The 13,740-nt window shown below is 51.2% G+C and overlaps 1 protein-coding gene across 4 annotated transcripts in view; it reads right to left on the bottom strand.

Moving 5' to 3' along the window:
• LOC149334100 (uncharacterized) overlaps nt 1–12,840 on the bottom strand; it is a 36,894-nt gene extending 24,054 nt beyond the window's left edge. For 2 of the 4 annotated variants that reach the window (XR_016284720.1, XM_089555017.1), the window contains exons 1-2: nt 12,099–12,840; nt 4,129–4,374 (exon numbers count right to left, since the gene is read on the bottom strand). Coding sequence is in view for 3 of the 4 variants with exons in the window: in XM_089555017.1 (XP_089411143.1) it covers nt 4,171–4,374; nt 12,099–12,389 (495 nt within the window). In the remaining variant the exon portion in view is untranslated. The remainder of the gene's footprint in view (nt 1–4,128; nt 4,375–12,098) is intronic. The other 2 variants (XM_089555020.1, XM_089555019.1) reach the window with 1 other exon arrangement.
• Between the last annotated feature and the right edge of the window lie 900 nt (nt 12,841–13,740).

A 13,740-nucleotide genomic window follows, 5' to 3' on the forward strand; every position in this document is an offset into this window, starting at 1 on the left:
CCCGTGCCGACACCGATCTTTCATTCGTTTCTCTCTCTCCCTCGCCCCTCTTTCCCTCGCCCCTCTGGCTATATAATACCCCTTGATCCGAGAACAAAGCGTCATTCTCCGGCCTGGCTACGCTGTCTGATGCATCGACCGGGAACGGCTTGTCCACCGACAACGCCGTCCTAACATGTAGAGAAGCTATCATCTGGTGCAGTGATCAATCACTGCAAATCAATTTTCTCCCTGCACGGCATTCCAGAGGTGGCAGTCCCTGATAATGGTCCGCAGGTCTTGTCCTCTTACTTCACTAAGTTTGCTCAAGAACACGGGTTCAACACGTCAAATCAAGCCCACACTACCCTCAGAGCAAAGGACTCGTTGAGGCTGCTGCGAAAATCATCAAAACTTCAACGAAGACCCAAGACCCGTACCTGACCCTCTTGTCCTACAGGTCAACTCCACTGGAAAATGGCTACAGCCCCTCTGGACTACTGATGGGGAGGCGGTTGCGGACAATGATTCCTCCGAATCCCGAAAGGCTTGTTCCCCGTTTGCTAGACGCCACTAAACTTCGGAATTTTAAGGCGAAAGCCTTTAATGCTTCATGCTGTCGTTAGCAATCCGTGTCGGCAAACGTGTCGACAGCCGTGTCGACAGATGTGTCCGTGTTTTAACGGGTGTCCACCTAGGTATGTGAGACACTTACTGCGTAATTTCCTCTCCTCAAGTACAATTTTCAGTTTCTTCATTATGCCCCTCTTTCTTCTTTCACTGCCACTTCCTCCCTTCCCGTACGGTGCGGTTAAGGTGTCCACCGTGATGACTGAGAATTACAGTGCCATTTCCTTTCCTCAAAAAGCGTTGAGTTCAAAGGGCAAGGCATCGCGCCGAAAGGATGGTGGCGTTCCGTGGACTCCCTGGCAGCGCTGCAACACGCTGTCGCATTCCACTCCTAAAGGCGAAGCTTAAGCGCCACTAATTAGCAGCCAATTAGTGCTGAGTTATTAATCAGTAATTAGTCAATAATTAGTAATTTGTCAGTACTTCGTCATCAATTATGTGTGGCGTCATCCAGTGGTGACGTCACTAGTGCAACGGAGGCAGTCAAAGTGGTGCGGAAAACGCTTTCGCCTCTACGGGCATTTAACAGTCAACAGTGCCCTCTGAATTTTTGAAATCGATTACCGCGAACAGCAGCGAAGAGTCTACGATAGACGACATGGCGTACGGCAGCTTGCGACCCAGAATGGAAGGAGATGAAGTCTGGGTTACAGGCTTAAAGCGAAAAGTGGACGTGATGGCGCCCCCAATGTAGCCTAGGTCGTATACAGTTGACACCAGAAACGGCACTATAGGGCGAAATCGAACCCATCTTATACCTTTTCTCAAGGGTGCAGAAGAGGAGAGAGACAACGAAGACGTCGTACAGGAGGAATCTTTGTATGGCGACACACATGAAGACGACAAGGCATCAACACTCCCTGGGACTTAAGTTTCTCCAGAATATTGACAAACAATCTTCGCTGACGCCTCCCACTGGCACATCACCCGCGATACATTAGTGGTGAGGAACAGTCCCAGACTAGGGTCTCAATGTACTCTGTCCCACCGGAACACCAGGTGTGGACGTTGCGTCATTCCTCCCAAGATTTTGCTTTTTAGAGCGCAGCTCTTTGGCGTCCGTTCCTGGGTTTCGCGTCGTCGTCGGCGTTGTCGTCGGCCTCGTACCCAGCTCCGCCCCCCTTTCATCCCCCCAGCGCTAGCAGCGACCGACTGATACCGCTGGATGCCGCTGACGCCGCTAGAGAGTCAAGATAACGTGACTGCATAGAACACAGTCGCCGCCATGCAGAAAGAGGAGGAAAGGGTCCCCCCCCCCCTGTTCTTGTGTGGCGGATAGGGTGCTCTTCAGTTGCCGACGCGCCGGTTATTTCACGTAGGCCCCGGCACGTCGACGAATACGTGACCACCTTCCCACGGCTAGACCTGGTTCTTAGCGCTGCGGAAGCGAGGGTATCATATTGTTTGTGTCGGCATCGGCGGCGTTGTCCCTGAAACCAACTCCGCAGCTGGGGTTGACTCACTATCGAAAAGGTGAAACAGCTTATTTGCTGCGCTCAAATTTCGCATTAGGAAGTAACGTAATCGTCGGTAATTTTTTTGTCAGGGAGATGATCTAGGCAGCAGCCACATGCAGTAGCTAGGCCGGTTAGCATTGCTGCACTGCTGCGTGCTCGCGCGTTGCTGGCCTTCAGCTGGCAGGTGTATCGTGCTCGTGCTGGTATTCCTCTGGTTGGAGTAAACCTGTCCTGTTGGCATCTCAACACAGATACCGTCGTTAGACCTGGCAGTGGGCATTCATAGAGAAAGCCACCTGTCACTGTGCAGGGAAAACGTTAGGTTTGGTTTATGGTTTATGGGGTTTAACGTCCCAAAGCAACTGAGGCTATGAGAGACGCCGTAGTGAAGGGCTCCGGAAATTTCCACCGCCTAGGGTTCTTTAACGTGCACTGACATCGCACAGTACACGGGCCTCTAGAATTTCTCCTCCATAGAAATTCAACCGCCGCGACCGGGATTGAACCGGCGACTTTCGGGTCAGCAGTCGAGCACCATAACCACTGAGCCACCGCGGCGGCGCAAAACGTTAGAGATCACTGCGGCACCCGCATCAGAGAAGTGCCGAGAAATGAAATCACACTTCATGACGTCACACCAAGATGTAGACATAACAATTACACACTTTTCACGTCAACTAAGACTCGTGACCGCAAGTCGAGACCCTGAAACCAGAAGTCGATTACTTATCGATCAGTTATCGATCACATACAGGTCACTTATCGATACCTTATTGATACCACAATTAATTGTCTTGCTTAATCAGGTTCGATCAATTGCCCATCTGAGTTTTCAAACTTTGTGCCACGCTTCGTTTTCAAATTTGGCGCCACTCGTTGGAACCGCCCAATCTTTCGGTCACGTGGTGCCACACTTCCAGCGTTTTCAAATTTGGCGCCACGTTTGCTGCAGCCCCGCCCACACTTTGGACATTTTTGGCTCTAATTAATCCCCCTCAACCGCACGATTGACTGTACTAGATTTGTTGTGCTCTATCCGATCGTACCCTTCTTTTTGCATTCTTGCATTTTTTGCATTTTTTGGTTCCTAATCATTCTTGATAGCATCACTGTTGGCTTAGCAGCCGCATTTTCAATTGTAGTTTTTCATTGCTTATTTTTTGGTATCTATATTGTTCTATACTATCGTACTTGCTTTCTTCCCCTGTATGTATTTCCATCTCCTGTTTGGACATATAACATGTCCACAGTATTTAATAAATGAATAAATAAATATATCAACCGATTCGTTCGGACGTAATCGCGCGGACAAGCTCGGCTCACTTTTTGGACATTTTTGGCTCATTATAATCAACCCACCCCGTTTTCCGATTTTCCGCACGAGATTTTTTGATGCTCTATCCGATGGTACCATTCTTTTTTGCATAAACCTATTCGTTCGGACGTAATCGGGTGGTCAAGCTCATGATGTCACGAAGCCGCAAACATAGCCATTCAATGATCATGCATTAAAACAGGAGCAAACGCAAGTATCGCAGCTGATTCTTCCCTGGTTGTTCGTCTTATGCTTAAGGCAGTATTTCTATCGTCTGTGTATGTGGGATGGAAACTGCTTCATTCCAACTACTTCTCAACGGTCACATGTCTAACTCTCATGATTGTGACCATTCAACCGCAGGACAATTCCAAGGCCATCCCGTTGGAAGTGTTTCCGAGAGATCTAGCACCGCGAAATCCACGAATTCAGCATTGTGCTGGTTATAGTACAGGGCGATCTCACGGCAGTTGAGACTTGGCGGAAATATCATGCAAGCTGGTAACGATGCTTAAGTGATAGCTGCTACAACGATGAGGATTCATACTCATATTTCTGGGACTTATATATTACTTATTGGTTGCACCTGTAAGTCTTGCTTGCAGAAGTGATCTTTCTCAGAGTTTTCAATACTGAAAAGGGATTAAAGTTAGGGGTTTCGTAACGATTATGTAGCAACCCCTGTTCAAACCCTTGTGAATTCACAGCTTATGCTTCTAAGGTCTACGAATGGGATATATTATATACCTTCTCGCCTGTGCCGGCTTAGGAAGCGAATAGTGCCTTAGATCAGGCTGTCTCGGCGCCTCCTGGATATGGATGGTCACCAAGTGTCCTCGCCTCGCTGAGCAGACCTACGTCTCGGAGCCTGAGGCGCCGAGGTCTGTGGAGGGAAGGGGGGCGTACGAATCCCCCAGCACCATGAAGGCCTCGAAGTCGGAGCCGGCCGAGCCTCCAAAGGTGCTGCTGCACGAAGTGGTGGTCTCGCGATAGCTGCAATGTTGTAGTGCACATTGAGGATCCACAGGTGGTGTAAATTATTGCGCAGTCCTCCACTACGGAATCTCTTTCCCCCATTTCTTCCATCCCACAAACCTTTGTTCCTTCCTATGTGTGGTTTCCACCGAGATTTGAGACGGTTACAGAGCGATTTGCTTTGGTTGATGGTTTATAGACGTTTCAAGTCCCAAATGCACTAAGGCTATGAGAGATGCCGCAGTGAAGGGCTCCGGAAATTTCGACCGCCTGCGGTTCTTTACGATGCACTGACATCGCACAGTAAACGGTCCTTTAGAGTTTTGCCTTCATCGAAATTCGACCGCTGCGGCAGGGACCAAACCCGCATCTTCCGGGCCAGCAGCCGAGCGCTATAGTCACTGAGCCACCGCGGCGGCGATTTGCTTTGCTCAAAATATTGGCTTTGCTCATAAACCAATCCCATTTTCTTGCAGGAAGTCAAATAGCACGCGTAACTCTGCAGAGCACATGTGGAGTGGCCTTTTCTTTTCCACCGCAGCATCCGTCACAGCCCTCGTCCTCTCTACGAAAAGAGGTGCGCATGTGGAGGGCACCGGAACAATTTCGACCACCTGGGGTTCTTGAACGTGCACTGATATCGCAGAGCGCGCAGGCGATTTTTGCGCTTCGCCTCCGCCGAAACGCGGCAGCCGCGGTCGGGTTCTAATTCGCGATCTCCTTCTCAGTAGCCGAACGCGCTAACTACTCAGCCACCGCAGTGGGATACCACCGGCCACATGGCTATTTTTCAAACCACGGCAACCACCTTTTGTTCAATTGCAAACACCTTATTATTCGCTTCTGAAGAACCGCTGCCACCAATATGACCTCCGTCTCGTTCACACAGGACCAAACATATTTTTTGCTTTTTTTCTTTAGACAGTGTCAAAGGCACGCCAAGGCATCGCCGATTTCGCTGGGTTAATGAATCGTGCGAGGTCGATGGGACTGTTTTAGTTGCGACTGAAGGAAAGATGAAAACTTAATGACGATTATCTAGATATACCGAGTGAAAGCTCTATACCATTGATTCGCTGGTCGAGATTCTATTTGCTCCTCGGTTTCAGCGGCTCGTTTAGCTCGCATCCTTTGCAGTACACCTTCTCGGCGAGCTATATCGACTGTCTGGTCGGACGCGGCTTTAAGGCGACGCCGAGGAGTTGCCACAGCTGATCCGGCGCGCGCCTTATCCATATCAAGACTTAAGGAGAAAGCGCCGACGCAGAAACTGTTACACCCTTTGCTAGGTCCCTGGCTGGACGTGGCGTGGATCGGACGCTCGTGCGAACGCTCCTCGCTTCACCCATGCCCACCGCTGAATTCAGCGACGGTCAACACCGCTCTCGCCTGGATTTCGTGTTTGAAGCTCGGATAACGCCGTCGAACGCATCGGCAAGTCCCTTTTTGCCTGTTTGTGCGGACGTTTTTGCGATTCGGCTCTCGCCGGTACGCACGGCCCGCTAGGCCTACGCCAGGCCTAGCGACCCCGCTCTGACGGGGCTGTGCCGCATTTTCTGAGTGGGATCTTCGCCCAACATTGGATATGGAAGTCACCGTGGAGGGGACTGATATAGCCCCCGAAGAAGTTTCGCACGAATATGGTTGGTTCACCGTCGGTGAATCTCAACGATCCGGTCACGAACGCCGAAGGACTGACCCCGCGGCACACAATGGAACCGATAGCGCCCAGGGACAGGGCAGCATGCGGCAATCTGCCGACTCCTCTGCGAATAAGATTGGCCGACGACTTGCTCGACAATCGGTGGCGTCGAACCTACCTCGCCTACCCAAGGGCGTAACCAAAGTGATACTCTGGCCATCGGGCGGCCTCCGTATACTCGAGAGCTGTGGCCAACTCGGATTCTTTCAACTCATTCGTGACGCCGCGGGTGTAACCTTGGCGGAATCTTCAGAAGACTGCATGCTCCTCAACTTCAAGCAACACACCATACTGGTGGCCACCCATTCCGCGGCACGAGTGGAACGCTACTTAAGCATCCAGGAGCTCACCTACGGCGAGAACAAGATCGCCATCACCTCGTATGTCGCCACGCCGGACGGCAGTGGTAAAGGAGTGATCCAAGGCGTTCCCAAACATCTATCGGACGCTGTCATCCTAGCGAACCTTCAGCATCCAAGAAATCCTCCAATATGTGGTGTCCGGCGCATGGGTACGCAGTCGCAGACGGTCCTCATTCTCTTCAACGGTGAGAGAGTTCCCCGTTGGATCAGCTTCGGCGGTGGCATGATTCGTTGCTGCCTCTACAAAAAAAAAATACGAAGTGTGTTCTTTGTGCGGACAACTCGGACATCGCAGAGACGTTTGCCCGGACCCGAAAAACGCTCGCTGCCGCGGATGCGGCATGGCCAACCCTCCTGAAACGCATACCTGTGAGCCTAAGTGTGCCTTGTACGGTAAGGGCCATGAGCTGGGCAGCAACAAATGCCGCGAGATCTACCGCACTCCATACATTGTGACCAAACGCCGCTGGGAACAGGAACGCCAACATCAGACCCAGAATAGCCAAGAGACGCCGCAGTCTAAAGAGCGACGCAGCCGCTCCAAAAGCAGGGGGCGGACGGACTTTAGACATCGATCCAGCTCTTTTCCACGACTGCAACAGAGAGGCCGGTCCGCCTCCAAATCCAGGACTCCTTCACACCAGGCACGGAACCCCGGTTTGAACCAGGACGCCGTCGGCACGCAAAAGGTAGGCTGGGCAGATAAAGCCTCCCAGAAATCTAACTCCAACCCCTCTGAGCTAGCAGACCTGAAAGTGCTGGTAGGGAAATTACTTCGCGAGGTGGACGAACTAAAGAAAGAAAATGCCGCTCTAAAACAGCAACAAATGCAGAATGGGTCACCGCCTATGACCGGTGGCGCCAATAACCCTACCCCGTCTACCTCCGCCGGAGCGGACATGCATGTTGAATCACCGCGGGCACCCCCGCCTAAGCGAAAAGCGGGCGGTTCCCTCTCCGAAGACCAAAAACTAGCCGACAGCATTCACAAAATTGAAGAAGCGCAAACGCAGACTACTAACACCCTCATTCAAATGCACCTTACAATGACTTCCATCACGGAAGAATTATGCACACACCGGCAGGAATTACTTAACTTAGGCACCTGGCAGCAGGAAGCAGAGAGTAGGCTTTTTCCCGTCAAAATTCGCAAATCCGCTTCTTCTGAAGCGGTATCAGACTAGCACAATATGGCGCCACAACCAAACTACACCATCTGGCAGTGGAACTGCCGAGGATTTAGCCGCAAACGAGCTGTACTCCAACAATTCCTCCACAATAGGGACGGACCGGACTTAATCGCACTACAAGAGACACAAACCAATAGCAAGCTAGCTGGATATCAATCATTTTCATCGGGGGGTGAAACGCTTGGAGTCACGACTCTCGTGAAACGAAATATTACGGTTGTCCAGCACGATACCCGAGTCACAAATGTCACACACGTGCTAGTCGAATTAATTCCGCCTAGGAAACCTGACCACAGTCTGTTTGTGCTGAATGTCTATAGCAGCCCAAAGTTACGGAAAGCAAGCTTTGGCCCGCTCTTTCAGGCGACCCTGAAAATTGCAGGCAATCACCCCGTCATTTTCACGGGAGACTTTAATGCCCAACACCCGGCTTGGGCGTACCCACAGGAGGACATTAAAGGTAGAAAATTGTGGCTCACCGCACAACAGTGTGGGTTGACTCTTCTTACAGACCCAGTAGTCCCCACCCGCTGCGGCAACAGTGTTTCCAGGGATACGACTCCCGATCTGACTTTTGCTAAAAATTCGGGCACTCCAACATGGATAAACACTCTACAAAATTTCGGCACCGATCACTACATATTGGAAATAGTGGCTTCAACTGGCCCCAAGCGTCGTAGCGCTCGAGCTCCCACCCTTGTCGATTGGGACATGTTCCGCGCTAAAAGGGCCGCCCGAGAAGCTGATACCCCCGATATACTAGACATAGATATCTGGGCACAGGATCTTTGTCAAGATACCAAGGCAGCCACCCGTACGTTAGAGCAGGCTGACCATCTGGAGATTGCGGACAGCCGGCTTCTTCACCTATGGGAGGCAAAGAGAGGACTCGAGAACCGACTCAAACGACAGCGGTGGAACCCCAATCTGCGCAGAATAATAGCTAGGCTAAACAAGGAGATCGAGGATCATGCGGTCAAACTTACTCAGCAAAACTGGGAGGACATATGCAACCGAATGGATCGCAATATGGGAGTCTCTAAGACTTGGAACTTGCTCCGTCATCTACTTGACCCTGCAGGTAGCAAAACCACCCAGAGGCAGAACCTGCAAAAGCTTGTGCATGCATACGCAGGCACACCAGAGGACCTTTTCCTTGAACTTAATAATAATAATAATAATAATAATAATTTTTATTTCTGCCTCAAAAAGTGACAGAGGAGCTGCAGAAAAAGCTGTCATAGACAGCTTGACTGAGCCGCAGCCCCCTATACCCTATACTTAAAGACAGATATATTGGCAATGCTCCTATCCAAGCCTTCCCAGATTATGCTGGTCCGGAAAACACGCAGCTCGACTCCCCGATTACTGTGGATGAGGTTAGGGCAGAGATTGAGGTTAGGGCAGAGATTGCCAGGCTAAACTGTAAATCCGCCTCTGGCCCAGATGCAGTATCCAACAAGATCCTCCGCAACCTAGATGAACAGTCGCTACAATCACTAACTGTGTATATGCAGAAATGCTGGTCGGAGGGCTCAATCCCACAAATATGGAAAACGGCAGAGATCATTCTCATTCCAAAACCTGGGAAGGCACTCAGCCTTGAGAACCTCAGGCCAATTTCGCTCACGTCTTGTGTGGGTAAGCTCATGGAGCACGTAGTTCATACCCGCCTCAACCGGTTTATGGAGCAGAACGAGCTTTACCCACAAACCATGATTGGCTTTCGACCAAAACTTTCTACGCAGGATGTAATGCTTCAGCTCAAACATCAGATTATTGAGGCAAAAACGCGGGACACCAGAATAATTCTTGGACTCGACCTGGAAAAGGCCTTTGACAATGTCAGACATGATGCGATCTTGGAGAACCTTCATGAACTCGGGGTGGGAGCCCGCACCTTCAACTACATCCGCGACTTTCAGGTAGAAAGGAGCATTTTCAAGTAGGAGGTCTCCACTCGCGTGACTTCCACCTCGGCAACAAGGGTACCCCGCAGGGATCGGTCCTGTAACCCTTTCTCTTCAACGTTGCAATGTTGAAACTTCCACACCAATTAGCGCAGATCCCGCAACTCCACCACAGCCTCTATGCTGACGATATCACCTTGTGGACCGCCGAGGGCAGTGATGCCGAAATCGAAGAGAGACTCCAGCGTGCCATCGATATCGTGGGGAGCTATGTAGACCCCAGGGGGCTGCGGTGCTCTCCAGCCAAATCTGAATTTCTCATATACCGCAAAATCAGATCCCTTGCGCAACCCCCACCGGCCATCGAACTCAGTATTCGTGGAGTCCCCATTCCTCGAGTACCCAAAATTAAAATCTTGGGCCTAATTCTACAAGAACACGGCTTCAATGGTGACGTAATTCAGAAGCTTCAGGGAACCTCGCAGCAAATTATGCGACTCATTCGCCGCATTAGTAACCGCCACTCGGGCTTGAAGGAAAGCAATACTCTCCGTTTAGTACAAGCCTTTGTGATCAGCCGCATCGCTTACGTATGCCCTTACCTACATCTCAAGTCAGCTGAAAAAGAGAAAGTGGAAGCCATAATCAGAAAATGCGTAAAACAGGCAGTTGGGCTACCCATGCACACAGCGACTGAGAAAGTCTTAGGTCTCGGTCTTCATAACACCCTAAGTGAGATTATTGAAGCGGTAACCGTCTCGCAGTACGAACGACTAACGGCCACCCCAACTGGCAGACACATTCTGTCCACACTCGGCATAACATACGAACGACAAGGCGGACCAACAACTGACCTTCCCAAACATATACGCCAGCTTCTGGTCATTCCTCCACTACCTCGGAACATGCACCCCGATTTCCACGCTGAACGTCGTGCAGAGAGAGCCAAATCATTAGGCAAACGCTTCCTTAATGATACCTCTGTGGTATATGTTGATGCAGCAGATTCTTCGGGTGACAAGATGGTAGCTGTTGTCACCACGGAATGTGGTACACTCATAACGGGGGGCACTATACGCACTCAGCACACACATGTTGGAGAAGAAACAGCCATTGCTCTAGCCATTGCGGGATCCTCGGCAGAAACCATTGTCAGCGACTCAAAATTGGCAATACGTAACTACACGTTTGGAAGAATCTCTCCACAAGCGGCACGGATTCTGCTAAATTATCAGCCCACGCGGCGCATTCGCCTAATCTGGACGCCTGCTCATGCCTCCCTTGCTGGTAATGAGGCGGCTCATAACCTAGCTCGAGAACTATCCCGCCGAGCTGGGTCGTGCAGTACACCCGCCTATACTCCGGCAAGGACAGGTTGTTTTCTTACAGAGAAATCCTGCAGCACTACAGGCTTGCAAGACTCAGATTTCCCCCAGCAGATAAAACGCTTTCCAAGCAACAGGCGAAAGCCTGGCGTAAACTTCAAACTAAAACCTATCCAAATCCCCAATTGTGTAGCTTCTATTCGGATGGACTGTACTCAGACAAATGCAAAAATTGTGATGCCAAAGCCGATCTACATCATATGATCTGGAACTGCCCGCAGTCCCTACCCGCGAGTCGCTTCATTACCGACTCTGATCATTGGGAGGCTCTATTGCTCAGCCCTGACCCGGGGACACAGATCAAGCTCCTCCAGCTGGCTGAAGACGCCGCCGCTGCCCAAGGGATAGCGGCCGCCGTTTAAGCGGGGGGCGACTTCGGGTCGCTCCTCTATATCCGCTGGAAATAAAGTTCCACCACCACCACCACCACCCTTTGCTAGTCACATGGTATCACTAAGGCGAAGGCAACTAGTGCGTGGAGTTGCGCATTCTCGTTTACCCTCTCGTATTCAGGTGGCATCACTGTGGTGGTGCCGGTCAGCGCGCGCCGCTGCCTCTGCTTGGCAAGTCACGTGGTTTGCCTGCGTTCCGCGGCCTCAAGGTGAAACGCGCAGCAAGATTGACTCTGGGAGGCATGTAGGAATAGAGCTATTGCTCTCAAAGGAAATTGAGCGGGCTTTACACACCGCGGTCGCTTAGTGGTTAGAGCGCTCGGCTGCTGAGCCGGAGTTCCCGGGTTCGAAGCCCGCCGCGGCGGCCGCACTTAGATGGCGACGAAACGCAGAAGGGGACGGCGTGCTGTGCGATGTGAGTAGACGTTAATGAAAATCACCAGGTGGTTGAAATTATTACAGAGCCCTCCCTTTCTTTCTCTACTCACTCCGTCCATTATCACATCCCTTACGGTGCAGTTCAGGAGTTCACCGTGACGTGACGGACATACTGTGGCATTTTATATTTTAATTCGCACCTTAGCTGCAACCAGTAATGTATACACATTGCATTTGTAAAGTGCCTTATTGTTGCAGCTTGCTAAGTAACTCGTACCTCTAAATCATTTCTCGTCGGTAATCTGCCCAGTCATGTCGCACAATGTGTCGGCCCTCTGTTTCAAAGAACTTGAATAACGCACATACCAGTAGAATCCCCCCCCCCCCCCAAATAATGGCATTAGCATAAACAATGTTTCTTACCTGTTCTCGTTCCCCCGGCTCTGGCAACTCCTGTTCGAGGGAACAATCCTCCGCTCTTTTTGCGGCGCCGTGCTGCGGTTCCTCCCGAGGCCCGCGCTGCACAGCCCTCCCCATCTTGCGCCGCTGAATCGTGTCGGAGGGATTCAGGCGCTGGAAGCCGGGACGCTGCGTCGGTCTTTCGACTCGATTGCCGCCACTGATGTTTCCGATGTGCAGAGAACTCCTTGAAGTGCTTTTCTTGGGTGCGCTCGGCCGTTCTCGGTGGTGGTGGCTCGGCACACAAACATCCATGATGGTGCTTCTGAAGTCAACCGGGGGGCCAGTTCAGGTGAGCGCAATCGCGATCCTGTGGCCTGTTCACGCACCTAAGTGCACGATCGGAGGGGGTAACTCTACAGGTTTAGCGGCTGCTGCAAGCTTGATCTAGCCTACACTCGTCCGTTGCGTTCGTATGTGTGCCGTGAGCGTTCCTGCTGCGCAGCGCGAGGCGTTCCGAATGCAGCACGTGGCTCGTGCGCCTACCCAATCAACATCTTTTAAGGCGAAAGCCTTTAATGGCTTATACTGTCGTGACCAAAACGGGTTAGCAAATGTGTCCGCGTTCCAGCTTGGTCGAAATTGTAGTGGCGTCACTGCACGCGAATTTTGACGGCTGTCCACCGAAATATGTGAGACTGTTACTGCGCCATTTCCTTTCCTCAAATGCAATTTTCGACTGGTGTCCACCGTGATATCTGAGACAGTTACTAATTATCTTTCCTCAAATACAATTTTCATTTTCTTTATTACGACCCCTCTTTCTCTTTCTTGTTTCCCTCCACTTCCTCCCTTCCTCTACGGTGCGGTTCAGGTGTCCACCGAGATGACAATTACAGCGCCATTTCCTTTCCTCAAAAAGCGTTGCGTTCAAAGGGCAACGCATCGCGCCGAACGGGTGGTGGCGTTCCGTGAACTCCCTGGCAGCGCTACAACACGTTGTCGCGTTTCACTCGGAAAGGTGAATCTTAAGCGTCATTAATTAGCAGTTAATTAGTGTTTAGTCATTAACAGTTATTAGCCAATCATTGGTAATTTGACATTGATAATTAGTCATTCATTGTGTGTGACGTCATCCAGTGGTGATGCCACTATTTACACAGAGGTAATCAAAGTGGTGCGGAAAGGTGGTGGTGGTGTTGGTGAAAACATTTATTTAATCATAGGTAGAGGTGTTGGGGGTCTTGATCTGAAGGGTCGCGACCTTATAACCACTATATAGGTGGGATGCCTAGTCAGGCACCCCATTGGGGTTTGCCGCAGCCCGGGCGCGCTGCATTAAGGCCCTTTGGGCCTCGAGGTTGCAGCAACCGGACAGGGTCGCCTCCCAGTCCTCTCGGGAGAGGTTTGGGTTAGGGGGTAGGTATGCGTTCTGCTGGCAGGCCCACACCATGTGGTAGGTGTCAGACACCTCCCCACAGTTTGAGCACCGCCCGTCGAATTGAGGATCGAAATGTTGTAGAGCTGCCGGGCACAACATCGTGTTGGTGAGCAGGCGCAGGAGTACCCTCTCGTTGACCTTCCCCAGCGCTTTGCACGGGGTGGGAAGAGTTTGGTGCGTGGATTTGTAATAATCGCATATTTCCTTAAAAGTGTACATCGGATT

The sequence above is a fragment of the Amblyomma mixtum genome, chromosome 8 (assembly GCF_055824585.1).
Source record: "Amblyomma mixtum isolate Tamu chromosome 8, ASM5582458v1, whole genome shotgun sequence".
Classification (NCBI taxonomy): domain Eukaryota; kingdom Metazoa; phylum Arthropoda; class Arachnida; order Ixodida; family Ixodidae; genus Amblyomma; species Amblyomma mixtum.